General features: G+C 51.0%; 1 protein-coding gene across 1 annotated transcript; it reads left to right on the top strand.

Moving 5' to 3' along the window:
* Positions 1-8,840: 8,840 nt before the first annotated feature.
* MPHOSPH6 (M-phase phosphoprotein 6) lies at positions 8,841-22,742 on the top strand. Its single transcript, XM_038368912.2, has 5 exons — positions 8,841-9,079; positions 17,140-17,252; positions 18,406-18,496; positions 21,291-21,388; positions 21,834-22,742. Exons 1-5 carry the CDS (start codon positions 9,029-9,031, stop codon positions 21,967-21,969), a joined length of 489 nt encoding a protein of 162 aa, XP_038224840.1. The 5' UTR covers positions 8,841-9,028; the 3' UTR covers positions 21,970-22,742.
* Positions 22,743-24,241: the final 1,499 nt, after the last annotated feature.

Below are 24,241 nucleotides of genomic sequence, written 5' to 3'. Positions count from 1 at the left end.
TCTCCCCATTGCGTCTGAGCCCCACACCCTGTCCCCGTGTAGACGCCAGGCTCGGGGGGGTCTCCCCATTGCATCTGAGCCCCACACCCTATCTCTGTGTAGACGCCAGGCTTAGAGGGGGTCTCCCCATTGCATCTGAGCCCCACTCCCTGTCCCCGTGTAGACGCCAGGCTCGGGGGGGTCTCCCCATGCGTCAGAGCCCCACTCCCTGTCTCTTTGTAGACGCCAGGCTCGGGGGGGGTCTCCCCATTGCGTCTGAGCCCCACACCCTGTCTCTGTGTAGACGCCAGGCTCGGGGGGGGTCTCCCCATTGCGTCTGAGCCCCACTCCCTGTCTCTGTGTAGACGCCAGGCTAGAGGGGGTCTCCCCATTGCATCTGAGCCCCACTCCCTATCTCTGTGTAGATGCCAGGCTCGGGGGGGGTCTCCCCATTGCGTCAGTGCCCCACTCCCTGTCCCCGTGTAGACGCCAGGCTCGGGGGGGGGTTCTCCCCATTGCGTCTGAGCCCCACTCCCTATCTCTGTGTAGACGCCAGGCTCGGGGGGGGGTCTCCCCATTGCGTCTGAGCCCCACACCCTATCTCTGTGTAGACGCCAGGCTCGGGGGGGGTCTCCCCATTGCGTCTGAGCCCCACTCCTGTCTCTGTGTAGATGCCAGGCTCGGGGGGGGTCTCCCCATTGCGTCTGAGCCCCACACCCTGTCCCCGTGTAGACGCCAGGCTTGGGGGGGTCTCCCATTGCATCTGAGCCCCACACCCTATCTCTGTGTAGACGCCAGGCTTAGAGGGGGTCTCCCCATTGCATCTGAGCCCCACTCCCTGTCCCCAGTGTAGACGCCAGGCTCGGGGGGGTCTCCCCATTGCGTCAGAGCCCCCACTCCCTGTCTCTGTGTAGACGCCAGGCTCGGGGGGGTCTCCCCATTGCATCTGAGCCCCACTCCCTGTCTCTGTGTAGATGCCAGGCTTGGGGGGGTCTCCCCATTGCGTCTGAGCCCCACCCCTGTCCCCGTGTAGACGCCAGGCTCGGGGGGGTCTCCCCATTGCCTCTGAGCCCCACTCCCTATCCCCGTGTAGACGCCAGGCTCGGGGGGGGGGGTCTCCCCATTGCGTCTGAGCCCCACTCCCTATCTCTGTGTAGACGCCAGGCTCGGGGGGGGGTCTCCCCATTGCGTCTGAGCCCCACTCCCTGTCTCTGTGTAGACGCCAGGCTCGGGGGGGTCTCCCCATTGCGTCTGAGCCCCACTCCCTATCTCTGTGTAGATGCCAGGCTCGGGGGGGGGTCTCCCCATTGCGTCAGTGCCCCCCTCCCTGTCCCCGTGTAGACGCCAGGCTCGGGGGGGGGGTCTCCCCATTGCGTCTGAGCCCCACACCCTGTCCCCGTGTAGACGCCAGGCTCGGGGGGGTCTCCCCATTGCGTCTGAGCCCCACTCCCTGTCCCCGTGTAGACGCCAGGCTCGGGGGGGTCTCCCCATTGCGTCTGGCCCCACTCCCTATCTATGTGTGACGCCATGCTCGGGGGGGTGTCTCCCATTGCGTCTGAGCCCACACCCTATCTCTGTGTAGACGCCAGGCTCGGGGGTTCTCCCATTGCTCTGACCCCCCTCCCTGTCCCCCGTGTAAGACCAGGCGTCGGGGGGTCTCCCCATGCGTCTGAGCCCCACTCCCTATCTCGTGTAGATGCCAGGCTCGGGGGGGGGTCTCCCCATTGCGTCAGTGCCCCACCCCTGTCCCCGTAAGACGCCAGGCTCGGGGGGTCTCCCCATTGCGTCTGAGCCCCACACCCTATCTCTGTGTAGACGCCAGGCTCGGGGGGTCTCCCCATTGCGTCTAGCCCCACTCCCTGTCTCCGTGTAGACGCCAGGCTCGGGGGGGTCTCCCCATTGCGTCTGAGCCCCACTCCCTGTCCCCGTGTAGACGCCAGGCTCGGGGGGGTCTCCCCATTGCGTCTGAGCCCCACACCCTGTCCCCGTTAGACTCCAGGCTCGGGGGGTCTCCCCATTGCGTCCGATCCCCACTCCCTGTCTCTGTGTAGATGCCAGGCTCGGGGGGGGCTCCCCATTGCGTCTGAGCCCCACACCCTGTCCCCATGTAGACGCCAGGCTCGGTGGGGTCTCCCATTGCCTGAGCCCCACTCCTGTCCCCGGTGTAGACCCAGGCTCGGGGGGGGGGTCTCCCCATTGCGTCTGTGCCCCACTCCCTGTCTTCGTGTAGACGCCAGGCTCGGGGGGGTCTCCCATGCATCTGAGCCCCACTCCCTGTCTCTGTGTAGTTGCCAGGGTCGGGGGGGGTTTCCCCATTGCGTCTGAGCCCCACACCCTATCTCTGTGTAGACGCCAGGCTCGGGGGGGGGTCTCCCCATTGGCGCTGAGCCCACTCCCTATCTCTGTGTAGACGCCAGGCTCGGGGGGGTCTCCCCCTTGCGTCTGAGCCCCACTCCCTGTCTCTGTGTAGATGCCAGGCTCGGGGGGTCTCCCCATTGCGTCTGAGCCCCACACCCTGTCCCCGTGTAGACGCCAGGCTCGGGGGGGTCTCCCCATTGCATCTGAGCCCCACACCCTATCTCTGTGTAGACGCCAGGCTTAGAGGGGGTCTGCCCATTGCGTCTGAGCCCCACTCCCTATCTCTGTGTAGACGCCAGGCTCGGGGGGGGGGTCTCCCCATTGCGTCTGTGCCCCACTCCCTGTCCCCGTGTAGACGCCAGGCTCGGGGGGGTCTCCCCATTGCGTCTGAGCCCCACACCCTATCTCTGTGTAGACGCCAGGCTCGGGGGGGTCTCCCCATTGCGTCTGAGCCCCACTCCCTGTCTCCGTGTAGACACCAGGCTCGGGTGGGTCTCCCCATTGCGTCTGAGCCCCACTCCCTGTCCCCGTGTAGACGCCAGGCTCGGGGGGGTCTCCCCATTGCGTCTGAGCCCCACTCCCTATCTCTGTGTAGACGCCAGGCTCGGGGGGGTCTCCCATGCGTCTGACCCCAACACCCTATCTCTTGTAGACGCCGGCTCGGGGGCTCCCCCATTGCGTCTGAGCCCCACTCCCTGTCCCCGTGTAGACCCAGGCTGGGGGGGGGTCCCCCCATTGCGTCTGAGCCCCACTCCCTATCCTGTGTAGATGCCAGGCTCGGGGGGGGGGTCTCCCCATTGCGTCAGTGCCCCACTCCCTGTCTCTGTGTAGACGCCAGGCTCGGGGGGGGTCTCCCCATTGCGTCTGAGCCCCACTCCCTATCTCTGTGTAGACGCCGGCTCGGGGGGTCTCCCCATTGCGTCTGAGCCCCACTCCCTGTCCCCGTGTAGATGCCAGGCTCGGGGGGGTCTCCCCATTGCGTCTGAGCCCCACTCCCTGTCTCTGTGTAGACGCCAGGCTCGGGGGGTCTCCCCATTGCGTCTGAGCCCCACTCCCTATCTCTGTGTAGACGCCAGGCTTAGAGGGGGTCTCCCCATTGCATCTGAGCCCCACTCCCTGTCTCTGTTTAGATGCCAGGCTCGGGGGGGTCTCCCCATTGCGTCTGAGCCCCACACCCTATCTCTGTGTAGACGCCAGGCTCGGGGGGTCTCCCCATGGCGTCTGAGCCCCACTCCCTGTCCCCGGGTAGACGCCAGGCTCGGGGGGGTCTCCCCCTTGCGTCTGAGCCCCACTCCCTATCTCTGTGTAGATGCCAGGCTCGGGGGGGGGGTCTCCCCATTGCGTCAGTGCCCCACTCCGCTTTCCCCGTTAGACGCCAGGGCTCGGGGGGGTCTCCCCATTGCGTCTGAGCCCCACACCCTATCTCGTGTAGACGCCAGGCTCGGGGGGGGGTCTCCCCATTGCGTCTGAGCCCCACCCCTGTCTCCGTGTAGACGCCAGGCTCGGGTGGTCTCCCCATTGCGTCTGAGCCCCCTCCCTGTCCCCGTGTAGACGCCAGGCTCGGGGGGGTCTCCCCATTGCGTCAGAGCCGCACTCCCTGTCTCTGTGTCGATGCCAAACTCGGGGGGGGGTTTCCCCATTGCGTCTGAGCCCCACCCCTATCTCTGTGTAGACGCCAGGCTCGGGGGGGGTCTCCCCATTGCATCTGAGCCCCACTCCCTATCTCTGTGTAGACGCCAGGCTCGGGGGGGTCTCCCCATTGCGTCTGAGCCCCACTCCCTGTCTCTGTGTAGATGCCAGGCTCGGGGGCGGTCTCCCCATGCGTCTGAGCCCCACACCCTGTCCCCGTTGTAACGCCAGGCCTCGGGGGGGTCTCCCCATTCCATCTGAGCCCCAGACCCTATCCTCTGTGTAGACGCCAGCTTAGAGGGGGTCTCCCCTTGCATCTGAGCCCCACTCCCTGTCCCCGTGTAGACGCCCCGGCTCGGGGGGGGGGGGTCTCCCCATTGCGTCAGAGCCCCACTCCCTTCTCTGTGTAGACGCCGGCTCGGGGGGTCTCCCCATTGCTCGAGCCACACACCCTTCTCTGTAGACGCCAGGCTCGGGGGGGGTCTCCCCATTGCGTCTGAGCCCCACTACTCCCTGTCTCCTGTGTAGACCCAGGCTTAGAGGGGGTCTCCCCATTGCATCTGAGCCCCACTCCCTATCTTGTGTAGATTGCAAGGCTCGGGGGGGGTCTCCCCATTGCGTCAGGTGCCCACTCCCTGTCCCGTGTAGACGCCAGGCTCGGGGGGGGGTTCCCCATTGCCTCTGAGCCCCACACCCTATCTCTGTGTAGACGCCAGGCTCGGGGGGTCCCATTGCGTCTGAGCCCCACTCCCTGTCTCTGTGTAGACGCCCGGCTCGGGGGGGTCTCCCCATTGCGTCTGAGCCCCACTCCCTGTCTCTGTGTAGATGCCAGGCTCGGGGGGGGTCTCCCCATTGCGTCTGAGCCCCACACCCTGTCCCCGTGTAGACGCAGGCTCGGGGGGGTCTCCCCATTGCATCTGAGCCCCACACCCTATCTCTGTGTAGACGCCAGGCTTAGAGGGGGTCTCCCCATTGCATCTGAGCCCCACTCCCTGTCCCCGTGTAGACGCCAGGCTCGGGGGGGGGGGGTCTCCCCATTGCGTCAGAGCCCCACTCCCTGTCTCTGTGTAGACGCCAGGCTCGGGGGGGTCTCCACATTGCATCTGAGCTCCACTCCCTGTCTCTGTGTAGATGCCAGGCTCGGGGGTCCCCCATTGCGTCTGAGCCCAACCCTGTCCCGTGTAGACGCCAGGCTCGGGGGGGTCTCCCCATTGCCTCGAGCCCCACTCCCTATCCCCGTGTAGACGCCAGGCTAGGGGGGGGGGTCTCCCATTGCGTCTGAGCCCACACCTATCTCTGTGTAGACGCTAGGCTCGGGGGGTCTCCCATTGCGTCTGATCCCCACTTCCCTGCCCCGTGTAGACGCCAGCTCGGGGGGGCTCCCAATTGCGTCTGAGCCCCACTCCCTATCTCTGTGTAGATGCCAGGCTCGGGGGGGGGGGGTCTCCCCATTGCGTCAGTGCCCCACTCCCTGTCCCCGTGTCGACGCCAGGCTCGGGGGGGGTCTCCCCATTGCGTCTGAGCCCCACACCCTATCTCTGTGTAGACGCCAGGCTCGGGGGGGTCTCCCCATTGCGTCTGAGCCACACTCCCTGTCCCCGTGTAGACGCCAGGCTCGGGGGGGTCTCCCCATTGCGTCTGAGCCCCACTCCCTATCTCTGTGTAGACGCCAGGCCGGGGGGGGTCTCCCCATTGCGTCTGAGCCCCACTCCCTATCTCTGTGTAGACGCCAGGCTCGGGGGGTCTCCCCATTGCGTCTGAGCCCACTCCCTGTCCCCGTGTAGACGCCAGGCTCGGGGGGGTCTCCCCATTGCGTCTGAGCCCCACTCCCTATCTCTGTGTAGATGCCAGGCTCGGGGGGGGGTCTCCCCATTGCGTCAGTGCCCCACTCCCTGTCCCCGTGTAGACGCCAGGCTCGGGGGGGTCTCCCCATTGCGTCAGAGCCCCACACCCTATCTCTGTGTAGACGCCAGGCTCGGGGGGTCTCCCCATTGCGTCTGAGCCCCACTCCCTGTCCCCGTGTAGACGCCAGGCTCGGGGGGTCTCCCCATTGCGTCTGAGCCCCACTCCCTGTCTCTGTGTAGACGCCAGGCTCGGGGGGGGTCTCCCCATTGCGTCTGAGCCCCACACCCTGTCTCCGTGTAGACGCCAGGCTCGGGGGGTCTCCCCATTGCGTCTGAGCCCCACTCCCTGTCCCGTGTAGACGCCAGGCTCGGGGGGGGTCTCCCCATTGCGTCTGAGCCCCACACCCTGTCCCCGTGTAGACGCCAGGCTCGGGGGGTCTCCCCATTGCGTCTGAGCCCCACTCCCTGTCCCCGTGTAGACGCAGGCTCGGGGGGGGTCTCCCCATTGCGTCTGAGCCCCACACCCTATCTCTGTGTAGACGCCAGGCTCGGGGGGGTCTCCCCATTGCGTCTGAGCCCCACTCCCTGTCCCCGTGTAGATGCCAGGCTCGGGGGGGGTCTCCCCATTGCGTCTGAGCCCACTCCCTATCTCTGTGTAGACGCCAGGCTCGGGGGGGTCTCCCCATTGCGTCTGAGCCCCACACCCTATCTCTGTGTAGACGCCAGGCTCGGGGGGTCTCCCCATTGCGTCTGAGCCCCACTCCCTGTCCCCGTGTAGACGCCAGGCTCGGGGGGGTCTCCCGATTGCGTCTGAGCCCCACTCCCTATCTCTGTGTAGATGCCAGGCTCGGGGGGGGGGGGGTCTCCCCATTGCGTCAGTGCCCCACTCCCTGTCCCCGTGTAGACGCCAGGCTCGGGGGGGGTCTCCCCATTGCGTCTGAGCCCACACCCTATCTCTGTGTAGACGCCAGGCTCGGGGGGGTCTCCCCATTGCGTCTGAGCCCCACTCCCTGTCCCCGTGTAGATGCCAGGCTCGGGGGGTCTCCCCATTGCGTCTGAGCCCCACTCCCTGTCTCTGTGTAGACGCCAGGCTCGGGGGGGTCTCCCCATTGCGTCTGAGCCCCACACCCTGTCCCCGTGTAGACTCCAGGCTCGGGGGGGTCTCCCCATTGCGTCTGAGCCCCACTCCCTGTCCCTGTGTAGATGCCAGGCTCGGGGGGTCTCCCCATTGCGTCTGAGCCCCACACCCTGTCCCCATGTAGACGCCAGGCTCGGGGGGGTCTCCCCATTGCCTCTGAGCCCCACTCCCTGTCCCCGTGTAGACGCCAGGCTCGGGGGGGGGTCTCCCCATTGCGTCAGTGCCCCACTCCCTGTCCCCGTGTAGACGCCAGGCTCGGGGGGGTCTCCCCATTGCATCTGAGCCCCACTCCCTGTCTCTGTGTAGTTGCCAGGGTCGGGGGGGGTTCTCCCCATTGCGTCTGAGCCCCACTCCCTGTCTCTGTGTAGATGCCAGGCTCGGGGGGGTCTCCCCATTGCGTCTGAGCCCCACTCCCTGTCCCTGTGTAGATGCCAGGCTCGGGGGGGTGGTCTCCCCATTGCGTCTGAGCCCCACACCCTATCCCCGTGTAGACTCCAGGCTCGGGGGGGTCTCCCCATTGCGTCCGATCCCCACTCCCTGTCCCCGTGTAGATGCCAGGCTCGGGGGGTCTCCCCATTGCGTCTGAGCCCCACACCCTGTCCCCATGTAGACGCCAGGCTCGGGGGGGTCTCCCCATTGCGTCTGAGCCCCACTCCCTGTCCCCGTGTAGACGCCAGGCTCGGGGGGGGGTCTCCCCATTGCGTCAGTGCCCCACTCCCTGTCTTCGTGTAGACGCCAGGCTCGGGGGGGTCTCCCCATTGCATCTGAGCCCCACTCCCTGTCTCTGTGTAGTTGCCAGGGTCGGGGGGGGGTCTCCCCATTGCGTCTGAGCCCCACACCCTGTCTCTGTATAGATGCCAGGCTCGGGGGGGTCTCCCCATTGCGTCTGAGCCCCACACCCTATCTCTGTGTAGACGCCAGGCTCGGGGGGGGTCTCCCCATTGCGTCTGAGCCCCACTCCCTGTCCCCTGTGTAGACGCCAGGCTCGGGGGGGTCTCCCCATTGCGTCTGAGCCCCACACCCTATCTCTGTGTAGACGCCAGGCTCGGGGGGGTCTCCCCATTGCGTCTGAGCCCCACTCCCTGTCCCCGTGTAGATGCCAGGCTCGGGGGGTCTCCCCATTGCGTCTGAGCCCCACTCCCTGTCTCTGTGTAGACGCCAGGCTCGGGGGGGGTCTCCCCATTGCGTCTGAGCCCCACACCCTGTCTCCGTGTAGACTCCAGGCTCGGGGGGGTCTCCCCATTGCGTCCGATCCCCACTCCCTGTCCCCGTGTAGATGCCAGGCTCGGGGGGTCTCCCCATTGCGTCTGAGCCCCACACCCTGTCCCCATGTAGACGCCAGGCTCGGGGGGGTCTCCCCATTGCCTCTGAGCCCCACTCCCTGTCCCCGTGTAGACGCCAGGCTCGGGGGGGGTCTCCCCATTGCGTCTGAGCCCCACTCCCTATCTCTGTGTAGACGCCAGGCTCGGGGGGGTCTCCCCATTGCGTCTGAGCCCCCACTCCCTGTCTATGTGTAGATGCCAGGCTCGGGGGGGTCTCCCCATTGCGTCTGAGCCCCACTCCCTATCTCTGTGTAGACGCCAGGCTCGGGGGGGGTCTCCCCATTGCGTCTGAGCCCCACTCCCTATCTCTGTGTAGATGCCAGGCTCGGGGGGGGGGGGGGTCTCCCATTGCGTCAGTGCCCCACTCCCTGTCCCCGTGTAGACGCCAGGCTCGGGGGGGGTCTCCCCATTGCGTCTGAGCCCCACACCCTATCTCTGTGTAGACGCCAGGCTCGGGGGGGTCTCCCCATTGCGTCTGAGCCCCACTCCCTGTCTCTGTGTAGACGCCAGGCTCGGGGGGGGCTGCCCTGTTCCGCTGTCAAACACCCTAGCCCGGGTGGAAGCGGCCCCAGGCCCGTGGGGCGGGGCGGGGCCGGTGGGCTCGCAGTTGGGCCGCGGCTTCGCCACCCGCTCCAGCCCGGCCCCAGAGGCTCCTGGGCGGAAACCCGGCCCGGCCTGTGCGCGGCTTCTGGAGGCGTCCGCGGAGGAGAGGGCGGGGATCGAGCGGGGCCTGCCCGCGGCCCAGGCCCGGCACCGCGATGGCCGGGGAGGTGAAGACCAGGCTCTCCAAGAACCTGCTGCGCATGAAGGTGAGAGGCGGCGGCGGCGGCTCCCGGCGCGGGGGGGTCCGGGCCGCGGGCGGGTTGCGGGGCTGCTCCGAGTTAGGTGGCGTGTGGCTGTGGGGGAGGGAGTGGGGGCCCCCCTGCGGGATGGGGGCCCTGGGGAAGAGTGTGGGGGGCGGTATGGGGCGAGCTGCCCCTTGTTTCAGGATGGGGGGGTGAGGCAGAGGGTGAGGGGGGTTGGGGTCGGGTGAGGGGGGACATATGGCGCAAGATGCCCCCTGGGGAGGGTTTGGGGGCAGTGGGGAATGGGGAGAGCTGGGGGGGGGAGTGGGGGTGTCCCTTGGGGAGGGGTGGCTCGGGTGGGGAGAGATGGGGGCAGGAGTGGGGGTGTCCCTTGGGGAGGGGTGGCTCGGGTGGGGAGAGATGGGGGCAGGAGTGGGGGTGTCCCTTGGGGAGGGGTGGCTCGGGTGGGGAGGGATGGGGGCCCTGGGGAAGAGTGTGGGGGGTGGTATGGGGCGAGCTGCCCCTTGTGTCAGGATGGGGGGGTGAGGCAGAGGGTGAGGGGGGTTGGGATCGGGTGAGGGGGGACATATGGCGCAAGATGCCCCCTGGGGAGGGTTTGGGGGCAGTGGGAAATGGGGAGAGCTGGGGGCTCTGGGGAAGGGAGTGAGGGGAGTTGAAATCAGGTGGGGGGGCTGAGGGGTAAGCTGCCCCCCTAGGGAAGGATGGGGGGGTTCCCAAGTGGAGAGGTGATTGGGGGAACCTACTCTGGTGGCAGAGCTGGGACTGTAGGCTTAGGGAGCAAGGTTTGGGGTTGGTGACCCCTGGGTGGATTGGAGGCTGTAAGGCAAAGGACGGGCGGGGGGGTAGGTATTTAGGAGGCTTGGAGAGGAGGAAGGGCAAGTTGCACTGGGATTTGGGCTCATGGGAAGAGATCTGGGAGGATTCTGCACACGGTGTGAGATGTGTGCGGGAGACGTGTTTGAGGTGGAGGATGGTCACAAGGGGTCACAGACCCAGAAAAACATTTTGTTTTAAATTGACCTAGGCTCCTGAAGGATACACATTAAGCTCTGTTTCACCAAAACTACTGCTTCCACATTATGATAATGCCCCTCCCCACCACACACATATAAGGTCAGTTACATTTTCCAGAAAGAAAAGGAGTACTTGTGGCACCTTAGAGACTAACAAATTTATTAGAGCATAAGCTTTCTGAGCTACAGCTCACTTCATCGGTGCATTTGGTGGAAAAAACAGAGGGGAGTGCATCCGATGAAGTGAGCTGTAGCTCACGAAAGCTTATGCTCTAATAAATTTGTTAGTCTCTAAGGTGCCACAAGTACTCCTTTTCTTTTTGCGAATACAGACTAACACGGCTGCTACTCTGAAACCTTACATTTTCCAGGGTACTTTAGCATTGCTCCTCACTGTGAAAGAAATGGGGAGTCACAGAAAGGAGCCCATTCCCAGGGGTGGTGCGTATGGGAAAGAATGCCTCTGTAGGGTAGCAGGGGAGATGACCTTGGCAGTGGGGAAGCTGAAGTAGTTGGGTTTCCGAGTAGCAACTGTGTTAGTCTGTATTCGCAAAAAGAAAAGGAGTACTTGTGGCACCTTAGAGACTAACAAATTTATTAGAGCATAAGCTTTCGTGAGCTACAGCTCGCGCCAGAGATGAGAGGATAGGGAGCAGGGCATTGGGATTGGGGGGCTGGCATGGAAGCGGAGGATGAGGATTTGTGTTTCTGTCTAGGCATTTGTATATTGCTGTTTGCTGTTGTACTTGGAAGTATGGGGGGAAGGGTTAAAAGTCTACATGGGACTAAGTGATATGGGGCGATGGGAAGCTGAGGGCATCTCGCAGCTTGAAGGACGTGGAGAAGAGCATGTTTGAAGGGTATGAAGGTTGGAGACTAAATCATAAGATGGCTTTTGCAATGTAAACAAGGAAGAGACATGGTAGTATAACCAGCACCCCCTTCTCTGCTACAGACTTTTCCACAGCCAGGCCAGCCAGCTTGGACAAGGGGCTTGAATCAAAGTGCTGTTTCTGGAATGAGGGCCATTGTCCTGAGCCAGTGCAAAGGGATACGTGTCATCAGGCCTGTAGGAGGCATAGACATCAGTGGTGTATATAAACTAAACCAAAGTATAAAATAAGCCACAGGGTGGTACGCTCATCTGTGTAGATAAAAACATGTAAATACAGTATAAACCAAAAAACTATTGTAAGAATTCTGTAGTAAATACGTAGTGTAGGAAAACCCTTCTTGAAAACAGTGGTCAAATAACATAATGAGGGATGAGGATTAAATGTTCCTTGAGATTTTGGGTGGATGGAAGGGGAGATGGGCTCACAGTGTCTTCTGCTGTTGCATGATTCAGGACCCAAACCTGGAGTCCTGATCTAGGTGGAAATTTGCCTGATTCGGGCCTGGGTCCTGTACAGTAAATGAGACCCTGATGCAGCAAATTAATGGATGAATCATAAGTCATGGGTAGAAAATACTTGGCAAGGGATGTGCATGTAGAAACCTAGGGTTAACCACAACGATCTAATACGGTTTTAAACACAACTGTCCTTGTCTGCACTAAGGGCAAAATTGTATTTTAATTTTCTTAGTTAACACGTTTTCTACCACAGTACATTTTCCCAGGATAAACAAGGCCACACGTTTAAATTTGCCTTGTCTTGTTGTTGTCATTTCAAATTATGTTCTTCTTCACCTCACTAACTGACTTAAATATTTCTTGTAGGCATGTGGCCATGTTGGTCCCAGGATATTAGACAGACAAGGTCGGGGTGAGGAAATAACTTTTATTGGATCAACTTCTGTTGGTGAGAGATGAGCTTTCAAGCTACACCTGAAGAAAAGCTTTCTGTAGCTTGAAAGCTTATCTCTCTCACCAATAGAAGTTGGTCCAATAAAAGATATTACCTCACCCAGCTTTTCTCTTTACATTTTTCTTATTTGTTTTGGTTTATAAAGTCAGTTATGTAGTGAATGCCCCTCTTGTCCTTGTTAAGAATTTTTAAAGCTATGTATCATTGACCCTTTAAGGAAAAGTTAGCATCAGGTAATTCTAGCTTCGCTTGCTCTCCATCAGTTCTCCAGCTTTCTCAGATGTTCATTGTTAGCACTCTAGAAATATACTAAACAACATGGCACTGGCAATGATGACATTAGAGGGTTTGGCTAAAGAAAATCCATAGTTTTTCTGTTGTAACTACTAAACTGATGACATGAAGTTCCACTTTGTAGTTGTACTACAAACACTAGAAAAAATGGCTGTGCTAATCCCAGTGAAATGGCATTTATAACACTGTTTTGAGTACCACGGTATCTTCACTTGTAGGCAAACATCTAACTCGTTAGACTCCCATAAGAAGTATTCAGTGGTTTTATGAACTATAGGGTGCCTGTTGTTTTGATCCAGAAACATATTGTGAACTACCTTCCTTATTTCAGCAAAATCTTCCATAAGCAAAACTGGGATTTCTTTTCTGGAAACCATCTGAAAATTCTTTTCTTCCCATGAGCTATCTGTGCTGGCCTCTTTATCACAAACATAAGTGTTCAAACTCTTTTTCTTTATATCTTTAATTTAAATATTCCCTTTGCTTGCCACATTTGGTTGAGCTGCCTTAACTCGAAATATTTCCTAGCCTTGGATTTTGTTGTGCACTGATTTTTCTGGCCAGTTCTGGCTTAATATCCTATAACAGTGTTAACTTAGACCATTGTCCCTCCCTCTTCTCCCCTCCCCCACTCTTTTCCCAACTCATAAATGTAGGAGCATGAGAGAGGGATATTAATAAAGTACCGACCTAGCCATCGCCCTTGGAATTGTGAATCTAGCATCAAGTCCAAAGTGAAATTAGTCTCAGCTCAGTGGCTAATGGACTCTGGTTCATGTCGTGTAATGCAACACATAATTCAGTAGAGTACACACTGGCATGATTGATGCTCTCTCTGTTTCTGCCGAACAACACAGAAGCTGAATTGCCATTAATTTTTTAAAAACATAAATATTCATTAAATATTTATAACCTAATATAGCAGAGACTTCATGCCTTGTTTGCTTCATTTTAGTTGTGCTGTTCCTTTTTTAGCTTGGTATTTGGGGCCACAGTCCTTCAAAGTACTAAGTGAAATGAATTTTACAGTCTCAGTTCAGTCCTCAGTTGTAGAAGAGTTCACTTTCCATAACAGTAGCAGAATAATTAGCACAATTACAAGTCTCTGCTCACCAAAGGCTTAAATCTGTGGTTTCTATGGAGACTAAACTTTGACCCAAAGAAACACTTGGCATGTTTTATGTGCTTTGCAATTATTGCAATCTGGGTTTTATTTTATCATTTTAAATGTAAGTAACCAGATATTTTTATCCAAGAGATCTCCTAGGTCATTTGTTTTTAGGTACATAATCAATAAAAATGAACATTAATTGGGTGCTTATAATAAAATTTCTCCCATTGAGACTTAAGTCTAGCTAACCAGTTTCCTTGATTAACATGTTTTTCCACATAGACTGTCATTTTACTCACTTCTGAGAAAATCCAGATACTGTAATTTTAAATGTAAGGCTTTGACATGTTTTTGAATTCTTTCAGAAAACAAAACTCTGTTTTCTTTAGTTAAGAAACTCACACCGAGTTGGGTACACGTAGCAGTGAAAATGAGAAATTAAGGTGGCTTATCACTTTTCAGACTATGCTATTGAATTAATATAAAAATTAAATAATTAAAATAATACACTTAATGTTTTGCATAGCCTGAAAAATGATAAACCAACTTTTAATTTCTGATTGTCCATTTATAAATATATTTGTTTGGGGGTGGGAAAGTAGTGGCACATTCCAGTCTCCATCTACAAGCCAATCTCTGTCTACTTGGGACACCAAAATGATTTGTCACAGTAGATTGTGCAGATATTTGAAATAGGGTCATGCATGCTCTGCTGTGCTTTGCTAGCATGTTCTCTGGTAAGGTTTGGATGTACTCATGGCTAATGTCAGATAAAGATGGAAGTGTGATAGGGATGTGCCTAAGGGCTTGTCTAAATACAGGTTGTACTGCTTTACCAGTGCAGTTAGAAGTACACCTCTCTCCCCTGCTCCTCCTCCAACTCCCCTCCCCCCACCCACTATGAATGCAATTATACTTACGGCTCTACCAAATTCAAGGCCAAGAAAAATGCATCACGGACCATGAAATCTGATCTCCCCTGTGATATCTGGCTATTGTAGGGGAGGGGCCTGGCCAGCGCTGCACCAGCCAGGGGCTCCTATCGTGCGCTGGGCTCCAGCTGCTAGTCCCTTCTGGGCTGGGGAGGGATGGGACTTCCTCTTTCCCTGCAGCGGCCCCCGACCCTCCCCTACTGCAGCCAGGGGAGGTTCCTGGAGGTAGGTCTGACCCAGCCCTGGGAGTAGTATCTCTTCCCCTGGTGCTCCCGGGACTAGCAGCAGGAGCCCAGCGCACAGTAGAAGCTGCTGGATGGGGCACCCCCAGCCCTGCCGCTCCCCAGCTCCAAGCCCAATGCTCAAGGTTTAAAGGGGCCATGGGCTGGCGGGCAGGGACCATAGCCCCCGCAACCATAGGGCCCTGGCCAGCCCTGTCCCCCCCACAAAAGTGATGACCCTCATATGTCCTGTGTTCTTTCCCCCACACACACACACAGTAGCTTTGTGACCCCCCACGACACTCTTTTAGGTTGGGATCCACATGGTTACAACACATGAAATTTCAGCTGTAAACATCTGAAACCGTGAAATTGACTATTTTTAAAATCCTATGACTGGGAAATTGACCAAAAAGGACTGTGAATTCGGTAGGGCGCTAATTATACTGGTATAAATGTGCTTATACCAGTATAACTTATTCCCATTCGGGAAGGGGAATAAGCTATAGCAGTATAACTACATCTACACTAGGGGTTGTATCAGTATCACTGTGGGTAAAAAATCACATCCCCTAACAGACATATTTATACTGGTACAAAAGTTGTCTGTAGACCAGGCCTGAGGCCCCAGCTCCAATCATGGTGATGTCAAACCCTAAGCATTAATTTAAAAAGAAATGTTTATAGCCTTTCTCGTTGTGGAGAAAGTGAACCTTCAAATTTCAGTCATGGTTTGGTCACTGAAATTGTTAACATTAACTTTTAATTGAACTCACTTGAGTTAACGCTTCATGGAGATGAAATGGGCAGCTCACACTTCTTCAAGCTGTTGTTCCAGTCTCTCTGTGAACTCCTCAAACATCATTGCATTACTCCATATATACACTACGGCCATAGTGTAGACACTTCCTACAGTTTTCCCATTGCTGTAGTTAATCCACCTCTCTGAGTGGCATCTATACTGGGGGGAAGGTCGGCTTAACCATAGCACTCAGCAGTGTGAATTTTTCTCACAATTTTCTCCCTTAACAATGTAGCTAGGTCTACACTAAAAAAGTTAGGTTGACCGATTTATGTCTTTCATGGATGTGAAAAATCCACGCCCATGAGCAATGTAGGTAAACCAACCTAATCCCTGGGGCAGACAGCACTAAATCAATGGAAAAATTCTTCCATCAACCTAGCTTCAACTGCTTCTGGGGAAGTAGATTAATTACAGCGGCAGGAAAACACCTACTATCGCTGTAGTGAGTGGCTATGCTGAAGCACTCTAGCTGCGCAGATGCAGCTGTGCTGCTGTAGTGGTTTAAGTGTAGACATAGCCTAATTTTTAAGTGAAGACCAGGCCTAACATTCGTTTACTATAAGGGCTCTCTTTGCAGCCTTGGGGGCTAGAGTCGAACTTTTTTTTTTAAATGAAATTTGAGAATCTGGAGGACAAAGGGGCGCCCTCAAAAGAATACAGGAAAAAACAAATGCTAACCTGGCCTAAGCCAGGTCCAGTTTGTCCCCGGACCGGTTTATGTGGTGGAGTGTAACCATTTGGCATCTGGTATGCAGCCACAGCTTTGAAATCATTAAATTTTCCTCAGTCCTTTGCCAAACCTCCAGGAATTGCAGGATGGTAATATGCCAAGGAAGTCAAAACTATCTCAGGTATTACTAAAGTGCTGGTCACCTGGTATGTAAGTGGTGATGCAACTGAATTTTAATATTGCAGTTGTTTCTGTCTGTACATTGGCAATTGCCCTAACTTTGAGCTGACTTTTAAAAGAGTCAGGCAAAACTTCCTACATTTTTCATAAAAAGAAAAGGAGTACTTGTGGCACCTTAGAGACTAACAAATTTATTAGAGCATAAGCTTTCGTGAGCTACAGCTCACTTCATCGGATGCATTTGGTGGAAAAAAACAGAGGAGAGATTTATATACACACACACAGAGAACATGAAACAATGGGTTTATCATACACACTGTAAGGAGAGTGATCACTTAAGATAAGCCATCACCAACAGCAGGGGGGGGAAGGAGGAAAACCTTTCATGGTGACAAGCAGGTAGGCTAATTCCAGCAGTTAACAAGAATATCAGAGGAACAGTGGGGGGTGGGGTGGGAGGGAGAAATACCATGGGGAAATAGTTTTACTTTGTGTAATGACTCATCCATTCCCAGTCTCTATTCAAGCCTAAGTTAATTGTATCCAGTTTGCAAATTAATTCCAATTCAGCAGTCTCTCCTTGGAGTCTGTTTTTGAAGCTTTTTTGTTGAAGTATAGCCACTCTTAGGTCTGTGATCGAGTGACCAGAGAGATTGAAGTGTTCTCCAACTGGTTTTTGAATGTTATAATTCTTGACGTCTGATTTGTGTCCATTCATTCTTTTACGTAGAGACTGTCCAGTTTGGCCAGTCCACCAATTTGGTGGTTGCATTCCACCAAATGCATCCGATGAAGTGAGCTGTAGCTCACGAAAGCTTATGCTCTAATAAATTTGTTAGTCTCTAAGGTGCCACAAGTACTCCTTTTCTTTTTGCGAATACAGACTAACACGGCTGCTACTCTGAAACCTACATTTTTCATGAAATATTGCATGAACAATAAATGTCAGGCAACCTATTAAATTGTTGCAACTTACATATGGGGAAAAAACACTTCATGCAGAAAAATCTTTGTGTGCATTTCTTTCAGTTTATGCAAAGAGGATTGGATTCAGAAACCAAAAAACAACTAGAAGAGGAGGAAAAGAAGATAATCAGTGAAGAGCACTGGTATCTGGATTTACCAGAACTCAAGGAAAAGGAGTAAGTTTGTCATATTTTTGCATTACTTATATCTGGACTATTTGGGAGGCAAAGTAAAGTGTTGTCTATTAATCCTTTTCTGTCCCAGAAATACCTCAAGAATAATAGTAACTCTTCGTCACCAGTAGACATTAGTAAAATAGTCAGATTGGTAGGTGTAGCATACTTATGCAGCATTTTGTTCTAAGGAACCACGCTCAAGGTTTATAAGTCCAGAGTTTGACCTACTTCCCCCCCCCCCTTTTTTTTCCATCTGTATGTTTTCCTAGTATCAAAGTAATTATTTTCTTTAGTGACCAGGTGACTTAATGCTGCTTTTGCTTTATAAAAAAAAAAATGGCTGTAACCATATAAATTAGGCCCCAGTCTTGCAATCAAGTCCATGAGAGAGAATCTGGCTCCTGCATGGTGCTTCACGGATTTCATTAAGGTTTCATTCAGGCACAGGGTCAATCCATGAATATCCAGTTGCAGAATAATTAATGGAGATGCAACAATAAGGAAAACCTCTTCTAGTAAGGGCACAAACTTCCATTCCTGCCTACTGAAGAGGTGCTATAAACAGTAAAAAAAACAAAAAACAAACAAAAAAAAACTATTTTAAAAATAGGTTTTTTTGTCCTTTAAAAGAGGGAGTCTCTTCTTAACATCTGGAGTTCAGAGAATTAATTACATGTGATTAAAGTTACTGATATTCAGTATTTTACGTGTGCAGGGTAAGGATGAAAAGGTGGAACACTTCTGTAGTACATGTATGAGATAATTCCTGGGGGCGGACTTCTTTTTGTCTCTTGGTTTGTTCATTAAAAGAGAAAAGAAAACAATCTTTGAAGAGAGAACCACATGGTTTTATTTCCTATCAGTCTCTACTAAGGCCAGCTCTACACTAGAAATTTACTGGTATAGAAATGTCACCTAGGGGTGTGGGGGTTTGTGTGTTTAGTTTTTTGAGGGTTTTTATTTGTGTTTTTTTGGTTTGGGTGGGTTTTTTTGCAGGAGGAGAGCAACATTTCTTATACCGGCAAACTTTTTCAGACCTAGATCTGGCCTAAGACGCTTCATTTTTTTGGTTTTGCTTTTTATTGCTTTTGGTTCTTGTGACTATGTTAAGACATGCTATTCAGACAAATACTTGGCTTTGTTTGTTGTGCAGGAGTTTTATAATAGAAGAGAGAAGCTTTATGCCATGTGAAGACCTACTTTATGGCAGAATGTCCTTTAAAGGTTTCAATCCAGAAGTTGAGGTACTGTCAAATGTTCTACTTCTGTTAGGGTCATGGAGTGCATGTACTCCACCGTGGACCAGCAACCAAAGGGTTAATACAGGCACTGCCAGCCACTGCTGATTGGAAGCCTCACAGCAGCTGGGAGGGTAAAAAGGGCTGGGAAGCAGATGGGGATGAACGGACCAATAGGCTGGAGAACCTGCAGAGATCCAGGGGAAGGTAGGAAGAAGCTCAGGGCACTGTCAGAGTTGAAGAACTCTGATCCTGCTTACCTAACTTGAGGGTCTTGAGTTGGAACCCAGTGGAGTGGGTGGGGAGTGAAGAAAGGGTTTTCAGACCCCTGGGCACCAGGAATAGATAGAGAGCCCCACTGGGGGCTGGGCTACAGTTGGCCAGAGGGGGTGGCACCAAAGCAATGCACCAGTTAGTAACAAAGAAAAACTATACATTGGAGTTAGGTCTCAACGTGACTTCCATTGAAATCAAGAAGTGTTTTTCGGTTAACTTCAGGGAGAGTCAATTGAGCTTTATATACTTTATAGCACAAAGTGGATTATTACCTAAATGTGTCCAATCTTCATGCTTCTAATTTGAGCTCCGCTAGGTAGGATGAAAATGGTAATTTCCAACTCAACTTCCCTTCTTCCTCCTATTCAGCATTCCCATTGCTGGTCAGCAAAATCAGCAGTTCTTCTAACTGGATTGTTGATACTCAGTCATTAATTCATGTGTTGATATGCTCTCTCTGTGCTTGTACTTGTTGTTTTCAACCTTTAGAAGTAGAGCTGTTTGATTGCAGGAATTTGAAAATAAATTAAAATGCAGGCAAAGCAGATTGAATGATTTTATTAAATGTTTGCAATTCTGTACTGAAAATGCAACATTATAGGGAGTATTTACTTTTGATCACACTGCCTCAGTAAGAGCCTAGGTACTGGATTGGTACTTAAGAGACTTGTTCCTGCTTCTGCCTTTCATTTGTTCTGTGACCTTGGTCCGAGTTTCTTTACTTCTCTCTGTCTGATTTATCCAGCTGTGAAATGAGGTTCTAATAATTAAAAAAAAAAAAATCTGTGGATGAAAAGTGGTATATTCACTGTGTTGTGTATCTTTGATCAATTTGAACAAATGGAGCCTTTCGCCTCTGAGGTACTTTTACCCAAGCCAAGAGGGATGAAATCTGTCTGGCACTATGAAATGAGTTTTTCCAGTCCCAGATTGACACATGTCCATGTCACACACTAACATCCATTGGCACCCATGTTGTTTATCTCAACTGAATGAGTTTGGAGTCTGAATTGCCATCCTCCATTTAGAGAGAGATGGCTCCAGATTAGCTTTAAGACATGCATGCCGGTGATATGGAGGAGTTCATGCTGTTTGCTGGTACTCTGTCAACGCAGTGCTTTCTGCAGGCGCTGTCTTAAACAAAATGTATTTCCACATTGTGATTCAATGTGATTGTAATTCAAGCCAAGATTTTGGAAATCAATAAAGTGCTATTTCTGGTAAATATCTGGCTTCTCCCCTCCCCCCCCATATGTCAACAGCTCAATAGTTCCATGATTCCTATACATTTTCCTCCCCTCCAAGAACAAAGCCTTCATGTTCCATGTACTGCTCAGCAAAACAACTGCCCAATCTCACTGCTCTCCCACTTTTCTTGCAGTCTGGATCTTTAGTCATCATATTGCTGCTTAATTTATGGCCCAAACCTGCAAACTTTCAGCCCTGTTGACTAGAAACTACTCATGGGAATAAGGTCTTACAGAATCATGCCTTTAAAATAAAAACTCTTTTGAGCAGAGGTGTCTTTAACTTCTGTTCAACATCACACACGTCTATGGTGCTATAATAGTAACAACAAGACTGCCATTAATCTGTCTCTCGCAGCTAAATAACTGCCTAAGATGAAAAGTTACTGAAGCTGAATTCAGATGTAATATGATTTAGGGGGAATTATGATTACTGTCTCACCAGGGTTGGCATTTTCACTGGCTTTTTTTTTTAATGCAAATAGCATTTTATTGTAAAGCTTTTCAGACAGATTCTCCCTGCTAAATAAACATTTTCAAGGGGCTTAGTTCCGAAATTTGACCCACCCTTAAGATCTGGGAATTATATATACACTAGATTATACTTGATAATGAAGAAACAGATCTGCTACATAACTTTTTTTAAAAGATTCATCCACTACAATCGATAGTGCATTACCACTTAAATGCCAACAATCGTAAAGAGTGCTAAGAAAACCTAGTCCCAGATGCCAGGCACCCGTGCTGGCGTGCAAACAAGGAAGGAACCAAAAATAGGTGTGTTTATATTAGAACAATTTTAAGATGCAGGAAAATTATAACAAAACTCATTATTTTAAGTTTTGTAAGGGCTGCTTTCAGGGCCATGCTAGGTTGTATAGGGACCTAAGACACTCCCTTATACAAGCTATCTGAATCACTATGCAGGTGGGGTAACAGAGGAGGAACTAAGCTCCACCAGGTATAGCACTGGTGCGAATCACCATCACTACCAACCTGGGGAGCAAGGGGACGCAGCCAATCACAGTTCATTCATTCCCTTGTCTTCACCCGGCAAAGCACGGCTGCGTGCTCCCTTTTATTCATGGCTCATGATAAATCCATGATCTAGCCCTAAGTTCATACTACAAACAAGGCAAAGTAGCTTCAGTTAGGACTCTTTACCCCCAGAGTTTTGCTTGTCCATTTTAAAAATGAGTTTCTTATCAGTAATATCTATATAATTGAAATTCTGTGAACGAGTTAACTGTTAAACAGATTTCCCATTTCATTTTCAGAAGTTAATGATCCAAATGAACTCTAGGTACAAGAAAGAAGAAATTGAAGCAGACGATACAGCCGAGGCTGATGTATCAGATGAAGAAATGGCCAGAAGGTATTTATGTTTTATGGCATAGTTAAAATTAACAAGATGATGTGTTGCTGCACTCTCATCAGAGTGTTTATAAAAGAGCAAACTTTTGTGTTGTGCACAAGATATTTTTAAATAAGAATTTTAAAGAAAGTGTTCAATGGAATAGCTTCATTACTTCCTGGGGAAATAACTTGGGGCCATTTTTTACCCTCCGCTACACCTTTCTGCTCTCTACTGTGTCATTCTGTGTGACAGAAGGCAAAATTGGCCCCTTAATATTATGCTGATATCTTGATACAGGCAGTAGCTGTGTCTCTTACAGTGTGTTGTAAGAGGAGTGACATTGGCAATCCTTTGTTGCACCACAGATTGGTATAGCTGATAGGATTTATGACTTGCTGTGCACAAGTTTGCTTTGATTTTATGAAGAATAGTGATTTGTATTTTAATTTAAATATTTTAACAGATATGAAACCTTAGTCAGAACTATCGGGAAGAAATTCTTGAAAAAGAGAGACCAGCGTGTGCTACAGGGTGAAGATGAGAACAGTAACATGAGACCTAGCAAAGCGAAGAAAATGTTCTTAAAACCCCAGGATTGATGTGAACTGCACAATTGGAGCTAATAGAAATGTCATCTACAGGCCAGAGTAAACTGGGGAGTGTTTATTTTCCACCAAATAATGTAAGATATGTTTGTAAAATCTAAGTCTATTCTGATTGAAATTTGTGCTGTCCACATGACAAACATACTTTCAAAGTGGATGCATATATAACGGATGTTGTACATCCTTTCCTGTCTGAGCAAGTTAAACTGATCATGGGGCTCTAAGCCAATTAGCTGTTTAAATATTGTGCATAAGTAAGATGGTTATCCCATGTGTTTGAGAGCAATGATCTTTACATTTTATGATGGTAACTGAACGCAAGTATTTCAACTAAAAATGAGCTGTGGCCAATCTTATAAAGCAATTCTGCTTTCAGTGTTTTTTTTACTGTATAAATTGAAACCCCTTACACTTTCTAAATAGAAAGAAATAGTCTGCAGATATGTCTGTTTCTTTAACAATTCTAAAAATACTTTGAAAAAGGAACAGAGATTAAATCCATTTCATTGAATTTTATGTTTTTATAAAATCTATTTAAAGAGAGCTTTTTGTAATAGAAGCATTTATATTGTGTGATGTTTTCACTTTGACACGTATGAATTATGATCTGCTCAATGTCTTGCCTCCAAAAAAAAATTCTGATGTTCCTTTGATTGTGGTTTTCTTTTCTGGCAAAAATTTTCCAATCTTGTAAACAAGATCTGTCATAGCAGCATAATGACTGCTTAAGAAATGCATCTTAAACTGAATAAAAACTTTTTAAAAGACTTTTGTGTCTGATTATTGTTGTTTAGGTAATATAATATGAACACTAGAACTTAACATAGCCTGTGAGATGTGTAGTGCATTGTTTGATAGTGTTTAGATTCAGGCCCAGATTTTTAAATGTATTTAGACATTGATGCACTCAGCATTGCAATACCTAACTGATTTAGGAGCCTAAATCTAACTTTGAAAAGGGCTTTACAGATTGACCATCAATGGGGTTTAGGCTCCAAATGCCTATATCCCTTTTGAGAATGAAACTTAGGATCGTAAATCAATTAAGCATTGCAATGCTGAGTACAGCAACACCTCAATACCTTTAAAAAACTGGGCCTTAAGCACATGCTCCAAAATATTAGTTGAGTTGAAGTGCCTTTTCTAGTTAGAAAGTAATGAAGCAGTTTGAAGCATTGTTGCACAGAGAGACAGTACTGGCCTTCCGTCAATTGGTGCTCTGGGCATGTTGAAATTTGTTGTCAGCGTGTGTCACATCTAAAATTATAGCAGTTTTCTGTGTCCCAACCTTCCGCAAAAAATATGCTCTCTTATTTTATTTCCCTGGCGCTCTCGAGAAAGGAGGGATTTGGAGGAGTTTGCTAAATGGAAGCAAATAGGGCAGTTCAATTATGGACACAAGTCGGTTTTTTTCTTTTTTTGGAACAGCTCAGTGAAGCAAGACACGAAACTCAATTATATAAAGGAAGAGGCCATACATCTACGGTAGTTTGCATGTATGATATATGGACTATAATCCAAATATCAAAAGCACCTCATTAGATATTCAAGATGGATCACACATGGAAAGAGAAGTACACTTTTAACCTAGTAAGGGAGCTTCATAAAGGTGGAAAGTCTATGATTCATGACCTCATACAGGTTTTCAGACCTAATTAAATGATACTAGTTCAATTACTTAAAACTTGACTATATAAAATCATCAATTGAACAAAAGTTAATGATCGCAAGACATTTTTCTTCCCAAATGTGACCTGAACTACAAAGTGATTTATTGTTGCTCATCACAAGAAAAACTCAGAATATATCCCATTATTCTTTCTTGCTTATTACTAGGAAATGACTCCCCTGTTATATGAATAAATTTATTTGGTGATGGCAGGATTTCTGAATAATAGTGCAAGGTATTTTGGGGAAATTATATTCTAGTGACCACTAGATGTCACTAAAATTTTGCTTGGGCTTCAGGATTCTTGAACTGATGACATTCTGTTGCTTTCACATAATCTTGTCTGAAAGTTCCTTTGATTGAATAATTAGTTGAGGCATGCATATAATAAAAAAAGCATTAAACTTTACACAGAGGCTTTTCTGCACAGAGAATGTATGCAGAGAGGACACCTTCTGTGTCCTTCATTCCAGGGCAGAATAGCTTCATGTGATTGGGAGAAAAACAAAACCAGTTCTGTAGGGAGATATCTCTGAGTCCTGGAGTATACTCTGCATTGTGTGTGTTTGTGTGGAAGGTTTTGAAGGTGAAGTGACT

The sequence above is a fragment of the Dermochelys coriacea genome, chromosome 12, assembly GCF_009764565.3.
Source record: "Dermochelys coriacea isolate rDerCor1 chromosome 12, rDerCor1.pri.v4, whole genome shotgun sequence".
In the NCBI taxonomy this organism is placed as follows: Eukaryota; Metazoa; Chordata; order Testudines; family Dermochelyidae; genus Dermochelys; species Dermochelys coriacea.
Note: the sequence above shows the minus strand (reverse complement) of the source record. Positions and strands in the feature narration are given on the sequence as shown.